This window comes from Brassica napus, chromosome C3 (genome assembly GCF_020379485.1).
Source record: "Brassica napus cultivar Da-Ae chromosome C3, Da-Ae, whole genome shotgun sequence".
Classification (NCBI taxonomy): domain Eukaryota; kingdom Viridiplantae; phylum Streptophyta; class Magnoliopsida; order Brassicales; family Brassicaceae; genus Brassica; species Brassica napus.
In genome coordinates, this window is record NC_063446.1 from 29,593,485 (window position 1) to 29,612,727 (window position 19,243).

Sequence of the window (19,243 nt, forward strand, 5' to 3'; positions counted from 1 at the left end):
AAGAGACTTGCAATGGACCACACAAATATACACGTCTCTTAACTAAGTCTCTTAGTCCCACTTTTCGAACTAAAAGTTATTAAAAAAGATTAAAAATCCCTAAATTAGTATGTGGGATAAAGATCCTCTGAGGCTAAAAAAGCTGGGTCAAACCTGCATGTCCACGTCATTACTTATATATGGACTTATCAGCCGATGATTTTCAAAGTCACGTATTTTGAATATAGTTAGCGCGAATAAAATACTAATAACGTAATAATTTTCAGCACAAGTAACTGAATCATGACTGAATTGATATTGTTTGAAATGCATAGCACGTGGAAAGAAAACTCTAAATTTGAAAGACAAAATATCCGTAAATTTTGATTCGATTCGTTATTCGTTTCTATTCGAACCGTAAAATCTAAATATTTGTAACTTTACAAAGAAAACCAAATACTAATTTGAAAGATCTGTAAAAATGCAAATACTATTTTTTTAGAAACGAATATCTCATCCTTTATATGCACATATATACATATATTTAAATAATTTAATATATAACTTATATAATTATAATAATTTCTATATATGTTTTAAAATATTTTTATTTATTATATTAGCTATTACAATTTTGAAAAATAAATAATTTTTATTTTGTAATAAAATATTAGTATTTTACATTATTTTAGATTTTTAATTTATTTTTAATTTTTATTTTATATGTATAGATCGAATCAGATATCTAAAAATTTAAAATTTTCCTGAAATCTAGAACATCGAATATCCGGATAGCTACGGATCGAATCAAATCGGATAATTGATTATTCGGACGAAACGGATCGGATCACGGATACCTTCAAAAACCGGGATATCCAATCTGTGTCCACCCCTAATTTGAAGTGTCTGATTGGTATTTGGTTATACCTTCTTTCCTCGAATATACTTAAATCATTTCTTCAGAAAATGGTGACATTTAAGTAGATGTCTAAATTAAAAACTTTAAACAACTTTTAGATCATGAGTCATGAGATATAACTAGTGAAGACTCAAGCGTTGGTGTCTGTAACTACAATTGCTTGAATGTCTCGTGAAGAAAATACCGAGAGATTTTCATGCCGAAAGCATTGTGAAACCAGGACCATCCTTTAAAGATGCAATAATATTCTGGAAGACAGGGCTTTACAGTGATTGCGATTCTTGAAAGAGAGACTTGTGATTGCGCCCTAAACTATATTTGATAAATTTATTATAGCCTCTAGCAAAAAGATGTTTCTCTTTACAGTTTCATACGATTTGTTTTCCCTTTTACGTGAAACGCTTGGCAAAGTTTCCTAGCAGAGCTTCCGATTAAATCTTTTTTCTACGCTGATTGTATAAATCTCTGAAAGAGTATTAAACCTCCAAAAAGACAATACACACCTCAAAACAGAGAATTGGGAAGGAGAAAAACAGAGTACAGTTACAATAAAAGTAAAGAGAACGATAAACACCAATAGGTGCCCATGCAGTCAAAACAAAAACCGTGAAGCGGAAGAACCAACAAGAAGCCTGGGTCTCTGACTCAAGGAGGTGGAGCTTCATTTCTGATGATAGAATCTAACCAAGAGGATCCTACCGTAGCAACATACGATCGGTACCAGTGATCCTTTGTGACACTCACAGCAGAGGGAAACTAAAGAGAGACTACTCTGTTTTCATCGTTTCCACTTGGAATAGAATTTATGATCACCCCCACATTAACATTCTACTAATAGAAAAAAAACATTCTACTAAGAGAAACCCTAACGCTCATTTACGACACAACCTAAAGCCATGTTGCATTTGCCGGCTATGAATATAAATCAACCGACTATATGGGCTTTGGCGACAAAAAAACGAATATATGGGCTTTAAAATATGCCTCTTTGTTAAATTCACGTGCTATTCGAAATTCACCCAAAAAGAAAAGGACAGCCTTTGCCGCCAATAATGTTTCCGTATACAGGTGCTGAACTAGTATGAATTTCAAGAAGTGGTTATTTTTTTGTCTAAAACAACATTCCGTATGTTAATGAAACATTAAGTCCATATTATCACAGCTCATCTAACATTTTATTTAGACCTTATATTAAATGGTGTTTTAAACATAAGTCCATATTATCACAGCTCATCTAACATTTTAATAGAGTATATTTTTGTATCCATGATGTGTCATTAAAAATGACCCAAAGAATCCATAAATATTTAGATGAAATATGCTTAGAGATTTAATTTGGAATAATAGTTTTCAAAATATAGATCAATACCTTCTCAAACTTTAACATCATTCTCCATAGTGTAACTAATCATGAATTGCCTTTGGTCAAACTAAATCGACAGCTAAATAGAAAAATTAGTAGCGTGAACAAAAAGCTTAGCAAACATAAAACTCCGTGATATAAAAGCAATTAGGCGACCGACAATTTTAAAGACTAAAGTTATTATAGAAACGAAAGTTAATGTTGTTTGCTGACTTCGTTTCTATAATAACTTTGGCAGGTTAAGAAGTTAATGCATTTGACAACTCCAAGAGAAACACAGTACTAGTATATATACTAACAAAACAGTAGAAACGTCGTCATATGCTTCGATACCTTCACGATCTCCGATCTATATAGCTCTTCGCAAATGTGGATGTTCGCGAACACATTCGGCTAGAAGTTCTAATTTAGAGATATAAAACTCATTCGGTATTTTAGGATTCAGTTCGGATCTTCTAAGCTTTAAGTATGCCTCTGCACATTCAATTTTGTTACACCATTAATAAATTAGGAAGAGGAAATGCAAAAAAAAAAAAAAATTATGGCTATTATTCAAAAGTAAATAAATAAACATTAACAAAACCTTGTTATTGTTGTTGTGAAGCAAAGAAGCTGAGGATTTTCTGAATCTTTCTTCTCTGCTTCTCCCCATTTTAATTCCATTTAATGCCAAACCCCACACTCCATTAATGCTCCTCTCCTTCCCACTATCCTCTATCATCACCACCGTCCAATTTCATCTTACATATCCACCCTACACGTGTCCCCTCTCCTCCATCTCTCCGGCGACAACAGTGCCTCCGGATCACCGCATCTCAGCCGGCTCGACGAGTGCGGTGCTGTCCTGAAGAACATCGGACTCGTCATTGACTTCGTCCGCCGCGACGAGCTTCCCGTCGCCGGAATCCGCTCCGATATCGGGAAAAAAACTCCCGATCTCCGCCGCGATTTCGCGCTTCTGTGGTAACGCAACGAGAACACTCTCGATTTCGATATCAGGTTCCCGAAGGGAGACTGACGCTGCTGCTTGCTCCACGTGGATCGACGGTGTCTCCACGGTGACGCCGTCGCCGCCGATTCTTCCCTCTCGTAATCGAACGAGTAAGATCGCTTCAGCTCCCGAAACCGAGAGAGCGCCGGTGATTGCTCTTCCACTGACGCTGTGATCTCCTCATCGATCGTCGCAGCAGCAGTGATCTCGACGTCGAAGCTTGGACGAATCCGAGGAGCCATTAACGGGACGAACGGCGACGTAGACGCAACGACGCCGGATCGGAGAATCGCCGTGCGGCAGAGCGGACAGTTAAGATGAGATCGTAGCCACTCGTCGATGCACTCAACGTGGAATGCGTGGAAGCATAACGGAAGCGTACGCACGTAATCTCCATCCTCGAACTCCAACAAACAAACAGCGCAGTCGGCGGCGGAGGCTTTCCCGGTGCAAGCGGCGGCGGAGTAGAGAAACAGAGGAAGCGTTTTGATAACGGAATCATCTAATCCGTAAGGAGAGTAGGAGTAGTGGAAAGAGTCGAAAGGGAACGGGGAAAACGATCGGCGATCGGAGGATGAAGTTGAAGCAGAGGATAGATGAAGGAGTCGGCGACGACGGGATCTCCACCGTCGAAAACGACGGAGAATGGGAGAAATAAAACGGCGGGAGATGAGGCGAGAGTAGGTCACGAAGAGAAAAGTTGCAGCTAAAACAACCACCATAGCGATCAACGGAGGACTGAACTGTACAGGAGGATCCGTAGAACGGGAAAGGATCTCTTCGGCTTCACCAGAATGCGGTGAAAGATATGGTGAAGGCGCCGGTGAGGGAACCGGTGAGATATCGCCGGAAAGCGGCGGTGGCGCCGCGAATCGCATGATATTTTGGTAGCTTATGTTAAAAACAAAAAAAAAAGAGTATAACAAGGAAAGAGCTTAAAACAGAGCTTCCAGTGAAAGGTTTAACGTAAATGAGTATTCAGCGTTGACTAGAGGTAAACGGTATTCAGACACTAATTGCCACGTCATCTTTTTTATTATTTTTTTTAAATCTGGTGCTGACAAATATAACGATCCAAAATTACTCATAATTAATCAAATAATTGCAAATTTGGAAGCAATCCGATCGTGGTATCTAATTGTTTACATATAAATGTAGTTTTCTGTATTATACTATAAGATATTAATCACTATAAATAGCTAACTATAATATTATCATTTAGCTAGGGAAAAGAGAGAAGCAAAATCTAGCAATATGGAGTTTTGAGGGGAATAAAAGAAAAAAGAAGAAGATAGTGGCTACTTTAGGGTTGTTTGATTTTAATGTGGATTTGATGTGGTGGCCCACTCTGATACTAATGGTCTTGGAACTTTATTAAGTGGATTTTTATGACTTTTTTTTTTACATCCAAGCCTTTTAAGAAAATTCTTCTTTCATTTCCTCCATTTGTTCGTATCTATTCTATTAAAAGAGCAGTGTGACTCATTGATAAAAGTACGGTCAAACTATTATTTCTTTTATCTTTATCATTATTTAGAATATTATTTATTATGTTTTATGCCATTAGACCTATATTTAAATTATCAATTGAAAAAACCTAAAAAAATGTAAAACGAAAAATATATTTAAGGGCGGGTCAAAATCTAGTTGACTGATAAAGCCAACCAAGTGAAAATTTTGTTGTTTACAATGTACTTAGTTTCTCTTCTAGATGGTTATATTCATCCTTTTTTGTAACATCTAAGATTGTTATTCGTATGATTTTGACCAAAGACATGCTTTTTTGGTGGGTGGATGTTAATTTAAAAGTTAATGTAAAACTACATCAGAACTGGAATTTTCAGGTTGAATAATATGATATAACTCTAAGACTCTGATTTTATGCATATACATGAGATTGTACTAGTCTTTGAAATAGCCAAGAAAAATGTACCTAAGAACCAAGTCACATGTTCATAAGTTAAGTTCACATTACCCTTATTACTTCTTTCAAGATCCAGAGCTGCTTGCTTGTGAGTTGTGACCGAAAGAGAAGAAAAGTTTACTTGCATGAAATAAATGTAAATTTAATAGTGTTATTTCGGATGGCAATAAAGGTGCAATAAAAACCGGTCAGAAGTACTTGGCTTGGCCTATCTACACGATCAAACACAATGACTCCAGAATTTATTGCTCAACTACTTTCTTTTTAGTCCTAGAGATATTTCTTACATTATTGTTCATGAAAATTATTTGTTTGCACCCAAACACACGGGTCTGTTTAACTGATGTTCGGTTAAGGATTCTGGTATGGTGATACTCATGGTTTTAGAAACTTGTTATCGTTTCCTATGGGCTATGGCTAGCGCTGGCCAAGGGACTTCCACCATCCACCATTTATGTTACAGTCTTTATACAAAACTGCAAATATATCTATCGATCATTAGTTTCTTCTTTCACAGCATCACTAAAGTTTATGTTCAGGATGTGATTTGATCAGTCCATTCTATGATTCTTGATAGACTTTCAATGGACATGGCATTGCAGTAATGAATTTTACTTCTTGTAAGTGTTGATTATGGAGTGACTTAGATCTCAGTGTATCATTAAAAGAACACATTCGTTGGACCGGACGAAATCTATCTATATTTAGAAAAATCGCTTTTAAATGATACATAAGTTTTTTATATAAAAAACATCGGGTTTTGAAGAGATGTATAATATGAATGGAAGGGATTGTAAATTATTTATTCATAAAATAAAATATACAAACTCTAAAACGGGTATATGTTCTTTTTTTTTTTTCACGGGTGAAATTCATTTCATAGAGGAAACACGGTTTGATACATCAATTGGCGGATGAAAGAGCAATCTCCAGACACAAGAGCCCACATGAAGGCGGCAACTAGAACCCACACCGGGGTAGCTTTTGCAACAAAAAAACAGACCAAAGCTAAGACTAAAACTAGACAGATGATTTACCAATTACCCAAGAACAGTAAAGAAGTTGAGTTAGCAGAATTTAAAACATAGTAGGAGCCAATGATCGGGAATTGTCGTTGCTGCACATAGCCCGCCACACGAAGAACTCCACCTCCTGCACCCAAGACACCACGACTTATCGTTGCTGCTCACGCCCGCCACACGATAACATCCAAGACACCAAGACCCTATGACTTCATTACCTGACAGGACGAACCATTATTTGATTCAGATTCACACAACCTTCAGAGACGGCTGCGATGTTCTCAACGCCCACTTACTCCAAGATAGAAGTCCAAACAAAATCTTCACGACTACGAAGCCTTGCCAAACGAAACGAACCACTCCAGACACGCTCATGGAAGAAGAAACGAAACGGCAAGCGACCACTACAACCACCACCATACGAAGTAAAATCTGCTAAATCAACTCTCACCGTAGGGACTCTTGATATCAACAAACTAAAACTTGAGCCACTACAACATTTAGAGAACATGCGATGATGAAGTTTAACGGTTTCCAATTGCTCCAGCTTGTGACAATCACCAATGGCACATTACAATCAAACTACATCTCTCCAACAATCACCATCCCGACTCTAAGCTAAGAACCGAACAACACATTACACAGTTCAGACTGAAAAAGGCAGGTCTTGACATCGGAAGCGAGGCAGGGACACCAAATTGCATCTGCCGCCCATTACAACAGTCCCACCGCCACAGAGGGAGGTAGATCCGTGGTGAAGGAGTTGTCTTACCTCGCCACGCGCCGCCGTCACAAAGCTACCGTCGGAGATCTGCAGAAAGGAAAATCAGATCTGACAAAAGCTTTAACCCTAAAAGCTGACTCCCATCTCCACCGTCCCGCTGTGAGTCTTGCCGTCACTCCATAGAAAGCCGGAATCCGTCACCGTCAACCGCAATAGCGCTCGGGTTGAAGCCTTGACACTAACAGAGTGACTTGCAAATCGACCAAAGAGAACCGGAGGAGAGGAGAGCAAAGATTAAACGAGAACAAGGAAGGAGTGGAAACGCCTCCGGCTCCGTCGAGTTAGAAGGAATGCATCAGGAATGTTGTCTCCTTCAGAACAGTAACATAGAAGGCATGTCACCTTCAAGCCTCTTGCCTAACCAAAACAACATTAAACACCAAGCAATCCATAATGAATCGGCAGGTGGATAGAATGTTGATAATAAAGCATTGATTTACCTTAAAAGCTGAGAAAAGAGCTGCAAATGGCAAGCTGGGGTAATAGTCTATGTCTTCAAGCTCATCTTCTGAGGGGAAAGTCAGCTCTTCTTTACAGTTCTCGTCAAAGACAGAGCAAAGATACTTCCAACATCTTCCTTCTGAATCATACTCATTCAATCTTCCAAATCCTAGCCTCTCACAGTGTTCATCTCTTCCATTAGCTTCGGCGTTGGACAGATAATACACCTGAGGGCCTCTAAAGTAATTGCCAAGGAGGAGAACACAACTTAACTTGTAAAGACGTTGCTCTTAGTAATGAAATAGCAAAAGTCAAATAATTACACAACAAGTAAAAGAGGCGTTATTAGTTACCGTGACATATCCAAGTTATGATGCAGCCTTTGGAAGTCTAAACTCGAAAGCACAATCACATGCTTCTTTCCACTTGAAGCAGCAAAATCTGCTATGTTCTCCGCAAATTTAATCATCATTCCCTGTTTTTTTTGAATCAACATTAGAATGTCTCACTAACTGTGAAAACCTCAAGCGAACTGGCTGTTCCATAGATCCAACACAAGAAGCTATGAAAGGTAAAAGGAAATGTAGTACCTTTGCAACCGGAGACCGTTGCTGAGCTAGAGTAGTAGCAGTTGAAGGTGACTCATAAACTGAAAACACACAGAAAGGTAAGGATAAAGGGCTGATTCAAAAATGTAAAGTGGCATTAGATCTAAAACTATAAAACAATGTCTTTATATAGCTAACTCCATTCAGTTACATGATCAAATCAGTCACAAGAAGTCTTATGGATCATATCACCAGTAGTAAAAATCTTTAATAGAGTAAATAGTTTGAGAAGACGAACGAACCCTCGAGAGGAAGAGAAATTTCGCCACAAGGAAGAGGGCCATAAGCGTCGTTTCCAACGCAAGGAAGCAGATAAGGATCATCGAGATAACCAACTCTGTCTGCACCAGTAGATGACACTAGAAGATCAACAGCTAGCTGCCCTACGTTCCCAATTGATAATGCAGGCTGGTGTGAAAACCAGAACCCATTAAAAGCTCTTCAATTAGATAAATCTCTAAACTTTGTCTCATGAGAAAAAAAGGCCAATGTGCATGTTTAAAGTTTCTAACTTTCATTAGAGCTGCTGCTACTTGTCATCAACTACAACCTTAATTCTCACGAAAGCTACAACTTTTTCGATTTCAAGACGGAAATGTCCAAAGGGGAGAGATCGAACTCGGAAAAACAAAGGAAGGGAATCAGCTTACGAGAATCAAAGTGGAGCATTCTTCATCCACTCGCTTTCCTTCTTCAACAACAAACTCCATCACTCCAAAACACACAGAATCTCTCTGTTTCAGTAGTGAGCAAAGTTCTTTGGGCGAGCTTGAAGAGAGCCAAGCCAGGGACTGCTTTTGGGCCGATAAATTTATGGGCTAAGAATAGTCCTTAACGTGAAAAGGCCCAAATAATGTATATATCTCACTTTAATGTTACGTTTAAACTCGGTTTGTAGTGTAATGACCCATATTAATGTTTTTTGCCTTGTTATAAACTCAGGTTCATACCTAATAGTGCATGCGTGCATCATAAACGAGAAGAAAAACGATCTCCTCAGAATCTGAACTAACTGAGTTATAAAAGTTATAAAGAAAACACTGTTAAGTTTAGTGAAGGGCAAATCTCCAAAATAGCACCTTTCTAAATTTATATCACAAAAATAGCACTCAAAAACTAAAATGACCAAAATAGCACATTTCTAAGTTTATCTTTTGAAAATTTTAATTTTTTAATTTTTCAAAATTTGAAATCTTATCCCCAAAACCTCATTTCTCAACTCTAAACCCTAAACCCTAAACTCTAAACCCTAAACCCTAAACTCTAAACCCTAAACCCTAAACCCTAAACCTTAAACTCTAAACCCTAAATCCTAAACCCTAAACCCTAAATCTTAAATCCTAAACCCCACCATTTAACTCTAAACCTTAAGTTTGTGACTTTTGATAAAACATTAAGTGCTATTTTTGTGACTTTTGACCTTGAATGCTAGTTTGGAACAAAAACTTGATTTAGTGCTATTTTTGTCTTTTTCTCTTTAGTGAATCATAAAAGAAAAAAATTTGTTCAATCAAACGGGTTACCTAAAATATAGAAAGATAGCCAACACCAAAAACGTGTAATTATCAGCAATATAAAATGATAGAAAACCTTTTTATTCATTATGAAGTGATTGATTAGACAATTATTGTCTGAAATAAATCATTGACAAATAAAATATCATAATTCAAATATGGATGAGTTTATCATTTAAAATGACATGCAAAGACTTTATGATGTTGGCTGCTTCTTTGGTTGGGTACACTCTGTCCCTTTATCACACTCTTCTCTGTATAGTTCTATGCATGAAAATCATGATGGATGAAACTAAAATTATCCACCCTATCGGGTGATGGCAAAATAATCAACATTAACATCATCAACAGAATATTACAGTAGACTGAACACTTTTTCTAAAAATATTATAATATATTTAGGCAATGTAAAATAAAGAAAATAAGCATGCATGTGTTAAAATTTGACCACTGTGGAAACTAAAAAGAAGATTATTGAAAACGCAAATAACTTAAATAAGTGAAATGACACCCATACGTCACGGACTGGTGGACCAAGCAGGCCATATTCAAATGATACATTATGCATAAAATCTTATCCTCTAATTGAAAACTCTTACTTTTATACTTTTGTTCTATGAACCATGTCTTAGTGTCTTCGTCATATATATGTCCATTAGTTAAATCTAATTTACAACTCGAACTAAAATCTCAACAAACAATCATTTTTTAGTAAAGTAGTTACGTTTTCAAGATCACACATGTCCTTGCGAGAGTCTTCCATGTGTATATGTTGTGTCCCAAAAAATCTTGATTTCGTTAGCTTTAAAGAAAATATCGGGTAGTGTTTTCTCTTCGTCAAACAAGGCCAAATGTGTAGCAGGATCTTATTACAATGTTCAGAAGTAAACATAGATTACATTTTATAATGACATTTAAATGAGTGAAGCAATAGCAACGGTATATGATACAAATAATTAATGATTTTAGACGAGAATATCATTTCTCTTTCTCGAGACGCTTACATATAAATCTCACCGAACATATACACTGATACTAGTTTTCATATATACATGGACATGGTGATGTCACTTGTAAATTTGATGCATAATTCATATCGTAATACGTGTACAGTTTTAGCTAAAACTATAGTGTATATTGTTTTCTGACTCAACATTTTGAGTTTTTTAAATATATTTTTTAGGAATCTGACTGATGGAAAAATATCAAGCAAACTTGGACAATCAAAACTGATAAAGTGATGTTACGTAGCTCCGATCTTATGGGGATTTGCATTTTAGTAAACCATGCATAGGCTTATTCTTAATCCCAAGTCCCAACCATACCTTTTGAGGCACCGGTTTGTCATTTGTGATGACCAAAAATTCAATAAACTATTGAATATGGACCATCTATATTCTAAACCGTAATAACAATTTTAAGTTCAAAATTGTTTTCATCATAGTTAATTAATTAAATTATAACGAAATTACAACTACTGCTGCTGAAAATCATTTTTTGAAATAACTTTCTTTATAAAAGGCAAACCATGCAGAGCATTTTGGACCAAAGAAATTACCTTTACAAAAGCTAATCAACGAAACTAAAAAAGAATTCGTTTTTCTTATTTAGTCATGGATGAGTCTTGGATAATATATTCGTAATAACTTTTCATTTATATATATATTTGGAATAGTTAGGTGTAATACTCGGTATTTCTTGAAAAGATTGCCCAAAAAGGCATAGTTAGAGCATATTTATTGGAACGTTCTTGGGTTGAGATTCTTATCAGAATATAAGAACCCGTTTTTTAATTTTTAACTAAAAAAACTAAGAACCGGTTCTTAAATAAGAGTTTTAAGAATCAGTTCTTAACTTTTTTAGTTAAAAATTAAGATACGGATTTTTATGTTTTGATAAGAACTCCACTCTAAATACTTCCAATAATCATGATCTTAGGAATGAGAAATATATTTTATGGTAAAAATGAAAACAGCAGATCACCACTGCAAAAGTCAGCGTAGACGTTTTCTACGTTTCAAAACCTACCATGTATATATAAATTATATATCTTAAAGATACATTGAACATTATAGTACGCATCGTTGTTGGTATTAATTACATTTCGTCTACATCTTCAAGAATCTAGAAGCATACGCAAAGATTTGATATTACATATTGCATAGTAAAACCAAATTGTGTAACGAGCTTATTTCAATCTCCCAGATCTAATATGTAATATCCCCTGTTCGGGAACGCGCTAGCCGCTAGTCGGACGGTCGGGTTGAGCCTAGCGCCTAAAGAGAAAATCGGGGATTAATCGGAAATTATGCGGGGCGGAATTTTTAGATGGTTTACTGTGTTATAAAACATGTTAATCTTTAATTGTGTATAACATTAATACATTTTCATGTTTAAGATTGTATAAAACACACAAATAGAATATATAAACTTAATATAGTGTATTTTCATCAAAATTATGAATATAAATGATATTTATAAAATTTTAGATCAAATAAAAAATAAAAATATTATTAAAAATAAAATAAAAAAAATAAAAAAATAAAAAAAAATAATAAAAAATAAAAATAAAAAATAGATTAGGCTTTAGGCGCACTACAAGAAAACATCAAGGATTCCGAGGGAAAAATCGTCGGAATTTCGTCGGAATATCGTTATTCCGACGACATACCGACGAACCACGTCGTCGGAAATAATTCATCGGAATTTATTTTTTCCTCGGAAATCCCTCGGAATTTTCCGTCGGAATTCCGAGGAAATTCCGAGGATCACTAGTTTGTCGGAAATGTCCTCGGAATATACCGAGGGAGAACTTCGTCGGTATAATTCCTCGGAAGTTCATCGATCGATGCGTTTTTGGACATATATACATCGATCGATAGGAGTATACCGACGGAAATTTTCCTCGGTTTATTCCGAGGAACTTTTCCCTCGGTATATACCGAGGGACCAGTTCCTCGGAATATACCGAGGGAAAAGTTCCTCAGAATAAACAGAGGAACCTGTCCTTCGGTATAGCCCGAACGTTTTTTAAAAAACGCATCGATCGATCAAGTGAAAAATATAATTAATTTCCTCGGAATGTAAAAAATATTAATTTTTTTAAAAAAATAAAATTTCTGAAATTTAAATTCGAAAATATGAAATTAAAAGTAAAATTGAAATCATATTAATTAATATTCAAAGTTTCACAAATAAAAATAAAACATTCCGAGTTTGTGGGAAAAAAAAAACTACGGGTCTGGCACGTCCGGGAACACCTCGTTCGGGTACATCCTCTGCATCATCTCCATCATTTGCTGGTTCAGCCTCCTCTGTGCCTCATAGCCCGCCTGTTGAGCCGCCATCTGGGTCTCTAACAAAGATATACGATCATCTTTGTCCTTCAACTGGGCCGTAAGTACTTCTGGATCAACGAAGGGCGGTGGTGCAGAAGAAGGGGGAACCGACCGGGTGCGACGACCCAAACCGACCAAACGTCCCTTCTTCTTTGGAACCGACTGAATAGAAAAAAGCCAAATTTAGAAATTTAAACCAAGAAATAAATGAATTGAACTTTTAAAAACAAAAAACTTACGGATTCAACGATTTCGTTGATTCGAAACCGGGACAAGTTGGTCGAAGCCGTCGAAGCGTCATCCTCGGTTTGAAGCGGAGACACTTCGTCTACCACCTGAGTTTGGACCAGGTCGACCACGTCCCTCACAAGACCGTCATCAATCTGGCCGGTCTTCTTGTTGGTATACGCCCTCCTCATTAGGGCGAGATCATCAACCGGCTTGCCATCATTTTCTTCCGCCTTGAAAAAAAACATAAATTAAAGAAACATTAGAAATTAGAAGAAATGCACAATAAATTTAAATTCTGAAACTCAAATAATTGAAGAAAAAGCGGTTGAACTTACCATGCGATCTCCGAGAGTGGCAATAGATTGAGCACCCAAGTTATGCTTGTAGATGCCCTTCCCTTTACGGTCGCTCTTGCGGTTGGTGGAGTTGGTGGAAGAAGTTTCTTTCGTCTCTTCCTTATTCCAATGCGCACACAACTCCTTCCAGACCGTGTCGTTCATCGACTTTGGGACCTTTTAATTAAAAAAAAAAAAATTTAATAAATTAAAAAATAGTTTAACAAATTAAAAAATGGTTTAATAAATTAAATCGAACCTTATTGATTTCCCACTTCTTCTTCCACTCGTGGATCTGCTTCCCATAGTTGTCCATTACTTTATGGACGAAGTGGTGATAGATAAAGACCGTCTCATCGGAATTCCAGTTGAACTCTTGCTGAAAAAAAACATAATTAGTAGAAAATTTATATTAAAGATTAAAAATATAAGTAAAAAATTAGAATACTTACCGCAAACTGACGAAACCACAGAACCTGCTTGTCGGTTGGGAAGTGAGTGAAAGTCGGATGTCCACTGTCGAGGGCCGAGTACATCATACGGTTGATCCATGCGCTGATCCCGTTCCCGGATCGGTTGAACCTTAGTAAACGAACAAACGGTTAATAATGAATCCAAATTTAAAGAAAAAAAAATGTTTAATTACCATGTTTGACCCCGTCCATGTGGATACGGAGTGAGATACGGAAGATGGTCACGACCAGGCAGTTGAACCAACTCCGCAACACGCATCACTCCCGGAGGACCCGGATGAACAGGAGCGGATGCAGCAGCGAGAGGAGCAGGAGCGGGTGCAGCAGAGGGAGATGTATGGTTGGAGCTGTGGGGCGAAGGGGAATCCTGAAAATGGCTGGAATCCCGAGACTGGCTCCCCGTACCACCACGACCACGACGCTGTCGAGGCCGGGTCTGATCATCATGAGACCTGTAAATTTAAAAAATATATTTAATAAATACAGAAATATATAAATTATTTTTTTTTTTAAAAAAATTCCCAAATAATTTAATCACAAAAAAAGATTTATATATATTTAAAATTTTTAATAAATATATAAAAATAGTTCTAATAAACAAAAAATAGTTGTAATAAATAAAAATAGTTTAATAATTACAAAAAAATAGTTTTAATAATATATATATATTAAAAATATTTTTAAATCCCAAATAATAGTTTTTAATCACAAAAAAAGTTTTATAGATATTTAAAATGTTTTGTAAAATCCAAAAAATTGAATTTATATAGAATTTTTTTTTTGTAAAGTCAAAAAAATTGAATTTATATAGAAAAATCGTTTTGTAAAATACAAAAATCGATTTTATATACAAAAATCGATTTTATAAATAGAAAAAAAAATTATACAAAAATTCTAAATCAATTCAACAAAACAAATCATTCAACCAAATCACAATTCTAAACCTATTATACAACCAAATCACAATCCTAACCAATCACCCTAAAAAAAATCTATCAAAACCACACAAAAACCTAACAAATAGAACCTAAGAGAGTGGGATAGGGTCCTTACATGATTTGTGTAAGAGAAGAGGGAGATCTCCGGAGATATCGTCGGATTTTAGGGGGAAATCGCCGGAGAGAAGAGAGGATTTGCGCAGAGGAAGAAGAAAGAAATGGGGAAGAAGAAGTGGCTCGGGGTTATAAAACCTAGGGTCCTCGGAAAATCTTGTATGTTTTTTTAAAAACGCATCGATCGATGCGTTTCTGAACAAAAACAAATCGATCGATTACAAAGATGGACCGGGCCGTAAAATTGTGATCGATCGATGCGTTATAGAACAAAAACGATGCAGGAACATCTGGAGCAGGAGACGAGGAGTAGGAGCTATCACCGGCTATTTTATTTTCTTTTCTATTCTAACGTTTTATGGTCTTATTTTATGTTAATTTTGAACTGAGTTTTTTTTTGGGTTTCTTAATTATGAGTTCGTATTTCTTTTACATGGTTTCTTCGTTTTATTTGGTTGTGTTCTGAGTAGTTTTTAATTCGTATTCAGCTTTGCCTTGCTAGATAAACCAAATAACTATTATCCGAGGAAAGAGGTTATATCAAGTGTTCCTCGGAATTTCCTCGGTATTTCTTTAAAAATAAAAATAAATAAGTTCAATGGTAGTCTGTTTCCGAGTCATCATCACCAGATGAATCTGAATCTGGATCTTCGTGAAACTCTCCAATCACTGGTTCATCCTCTACGTGAACGACGACTTCCTCTCCAAAGTCGGTTAAATCGACTACAAGGCCAACTCCAGCTAAATCTTCTGCTGCACTTAAGTTGCCGGATGTGCTTGGTTGTAGTGGGTCTTCCAGCTCAGAACTTCCCTGAACTCGGCCTCTCGGGTTGAGTCTTGTAACAGTAACCCATGGATCATCTCTGTTCCTTACCCGGGGTACTTGATATAACAAACCTGTAACATTTAGAAAAATTATAAATTAATACACATGATGATGAATCATTCTGAATAATTAACATTTAATTACCTGATCGGCCTGAGAAGCAAGAATGAAAGGATCATAATATTGCAGCTTTCGCCTCGAATTTACTGATGTAACACCAAATGCATCTGTTCTCACACCTCGATCTGGGGTGTTGTCGTGCCAATCACAATAGAAAACAATACAGCGCAATCCAACCATGCCCAAATACTTAATTTCCAAAATCTCATGTATGTGTCCGTAGTATACATCATCTCCTGATGCAGAACAAACGCCAGCATCATAAGTCGTACTCGAACGTCTCCTCTTCTGAGTTGTGAATGCATATCCTCGAGTACAAAATCTCGGATATGACTTCACAACAAAGTTTGGTCCAACGACCATCTCACGTATCCAATCGTCAAATGTTTCACCTCTGGCCAAACCAGCAGACACCTATTAATAGCACATATATATATATTATATCAATAAATGTGAATTAGTATAAATATGTGATAAAATATATTTTAATTTGTTTAAAGCACTCACATAAGTAAACATCCATCCACTAAATTCTCTCTGCTTCATTTCTTCTAGTTCGTCCTCTGTGGCGTATCTATACTCGAACCGCTTTTCTGCCATGAAAATCCTGTATATGATGACAATAATGTAATTAATTAAGATTTAAATTTCAACTTGTTAAAATAAAAATTTGTAAGCTCATTTATTTACCTCTCATATTGAAGAACGTCTTCGCAATTGGTGAGCAAATATGTTTGCAAATGACTGCGCTCCTGCTCAGTAAGTCGACGGTCCTTTGGTTTTCCGCTAAGTCGTCCAACATCTGTGAAAATGTCTGGAACCGTAACATGATATGCTGCCCGTTCGCCTCTATCATCATGCCGAGCAGGTCTTCTGTTTTTGGTCTGAACTTCTGCTGGAAAGTAGTACTCGGCAAAGTTTGAAGTTTCTTGATCATCTGTGCGACTATAGAACCTTCCACCCTACTGAAATTTTTCACCATCTTCTTCAAATGGAACATATACCGCTCATACAGATACATCCATCTATACTGCACAGGACCACCAAATTCCAATTCTCTTGCCAGGTGAATAACAAGATGCTCCATAACATCAAAAAATGAGGGAGGAAATATCTTCTCAAGGTTGCACTGAATCACGGCTATGTTAGTCTTCAAATTTTCAATACCTTCAAGAGTCACTGATCTCGTGCATAAATCGCGGAAGAAACCACTTATCCCTGCAATTGCTTCATGAACATTTCGTGGTAATAGTTCCTTGAAGGCGAACGGAAGGAGGCGCTGCATCATTACATGGCAATCGTGGCTTTTCAAGCCAGTAAACTTTCCTTCCTTTCTGTCGATACAGTTACGCAAATTTGATGCGTAACCGTCTGGAAATTCCACATCGTTTGAAATCCAATCAAAGAACGCATCTTTTCCCGCTGCATCAAGTCGGTATATGGGAAAAGGAGCCCTACCATTTTCATCAACATGAAGTTCTGAACGAGCACATATATCGACTAAATCCAGTCTTGACTTCAAATTATCCTTTATTTTACCTTGAACATTAAGGATCGTGTTCATGAGATTGTCAAAAAAGTTCTTCTCAATATGCATGACATCTAAATTATGCCTTAGTAGATGATCCTCCCAGTATGGCAGATCCCAGAAAATATTTTTTTTTGTGCCAGTTATGTAGTTCTCCAACAGCATCTACCGGAAAACGCTCATGTCCACCGACTTCTGGCGTCCTTTCTGCACCAAAATCTCTTAGTTGTATCTTCAAATCTTTCCCACAAATTTCCGGAGGTGGACTGTCAAACACCCTCTTGTTCTTAGTAAACAAATTCCTACTCCTACGATATGGATGATCAGGTGGTAGGAATCTCCTGTGACAGTCAAACCAACACGTTTTCCTTCCGTGTTTTAGTTGGAAAGCATCAGTGTTATCTTGACAATATGGACATGATAGCCTTCCATGCGTTGTCCATCCAGACAACATACCATATGCTGGAAAATCACTTATTGTCCACATTAGTACTGCCCGCATTTGAAAGTTTTCTTTACACGAAACATCGTATGTTTCAGCACCTTGAGCCCATAGTTGTTGCAACTCATATATTAGTGGCTGAAGAAACACATCAAGTGATCTCTTAGGATGCTCTGGTCCGGGAACGAGAATCGAGAGAAACAAAAACTCTCGTCGCAAGCACAAGTTTTGGGGGAGGTTGTATGGTGTAAGAATGACGGGCCATAGAGAATACTGTCTTCCACTCTTGCCAAACGGACTAAAACCATCAGTACATAATCCAAGGTAGACATTTCTTCTCTCATACGCAAAGTCGGGATACTTTGATTGGAAATGCTTCCACGCTTTTGCATCTGAAGGATGTCTGATCTCACCATCTGTTGAGTGCTCCGCATGCCATCTCATTGGTTGCGCTGTGCGTTCAGACAGATACAACCTCTGCAACCTTTCCGTCAAAGGTAAATACCACATCCTTTTATATGGCACTGGAACTCTTCCACTCGTATCTTTATAACGAGGCTTTCCACAAAATTTGCATGTAATCCGCTGTTCATCCGCCCTCCAATAAATCATGCAGTTGTCGCTGCATACATCTATTACCTGATACGATAAACCAAGACCAGCTACGAGTTTCTGAACCTCGTAGTATGAACCAGGAGCTACATTATCCTCGGGTAGAATACCTTTTACAAAATCAGCAATCGCATCCACACAGTCTTCAGCCAAATTATATTCTGTTTTAATGCCCATCAATCTTGTAGCAGATGATAAATCTGAATGACCATCTCTGCAACCTTCGTACAATGGTTGCTTTCCAGCATCCAACATATCATAAAATCTCCTAGCTTCTGCATTGGGTAAATCTTCCCCTCTAAAATGATCATTTACCATCTGCTCAGTACCTACACCATAATCTACATCCGTTCTAATTGGTTCTTCTAATCTAACCGCTGGCTGAGGTTCGCTAGTACTACCATGTTCATAATCTCCCCATGATGATACCAAATTTTGTAACTTCGTGTAAACCCACTCAAATATAGATGAGTCCAAACATCCCACTCTTTAATAACCTTTCTATTTTTACAATTAGAGCAAGGACATCTTAACTTACCTGTTTTTGCTTTCGGTTGTCGGTGAACTAACCCCATGAATTCGGTTATACCTCGTTGGTATTCTTCCGTAAGCAATCTCGTGTTCGGATCCAAATGAGGTCGATCGATCCAAGAACGAAAATAATTTGAAGAAGACATATTTTTTATGAATCAAATTCGTGTGTAAATAGAGTAAGAGGAAGGATGAAGATATGGAGTGAAT

At 37.0% G+C, this 19,243-nt stretch overlaps 2 protein-coding genes across 2 annotated transcripts; both read right to left on the reverse strand.

Annotated features, from left to right (window-relative positions):
* Positions 1-2,374: 2,374 nt before the first annotated feature.
* On the reverse strand, positions 2,375-4,819 carry LOC106381234 (RING-H2 finger protein ATL65). Its single transcript, XM_013821123.3, has 2 exons — positions 2,845-4,819; positions 2,375-2,735 (listed from the first exon to the last, which is right to left on the reverse strand). The coding sequence occupies exon 1, from the start codon at positions 4,128-4,130 to the stop codon at positions 3,003-3,005; it is 1,128 nt and encodes a 375-aa protein (XP_013676577.1). The 5' UTR covers positions 4,131-4,819; the 3' UTR covers positions 2,375-2,735; positions 2,845-3,002.
* A 1,135-nt stretch (positions 4,820-5,954) lies between these two features.
* LOC106381235 (proteasome assembly chaperone 2) lies at positions 5,955-8,948 on the reverse strand. The gene is made up of 6 exons (XM_013821124.3): positions 8,682-8,948; positions 8,274-8,439; positions 8,014-8,072; positions 7,777-7,898; positions 7,423-7,660; positions 5,955-7,339 (listed from the first exon to the last, which is right to left on the reverse strand). The coding sequence occupies exons 1-6, from the start codon at positions 8,739-8,741 to the stop codon at positions 7,217-7,219; spliced, it is 768 nt and encodes a 255-aa protein (XP_013676578.1). The 5' UTR covers positions 8,742-8,948; the 3' UTR covers positions 5,955-7,216.
* Positions 8,949-19,243: the final 10,295 nt, after the last annotated feature.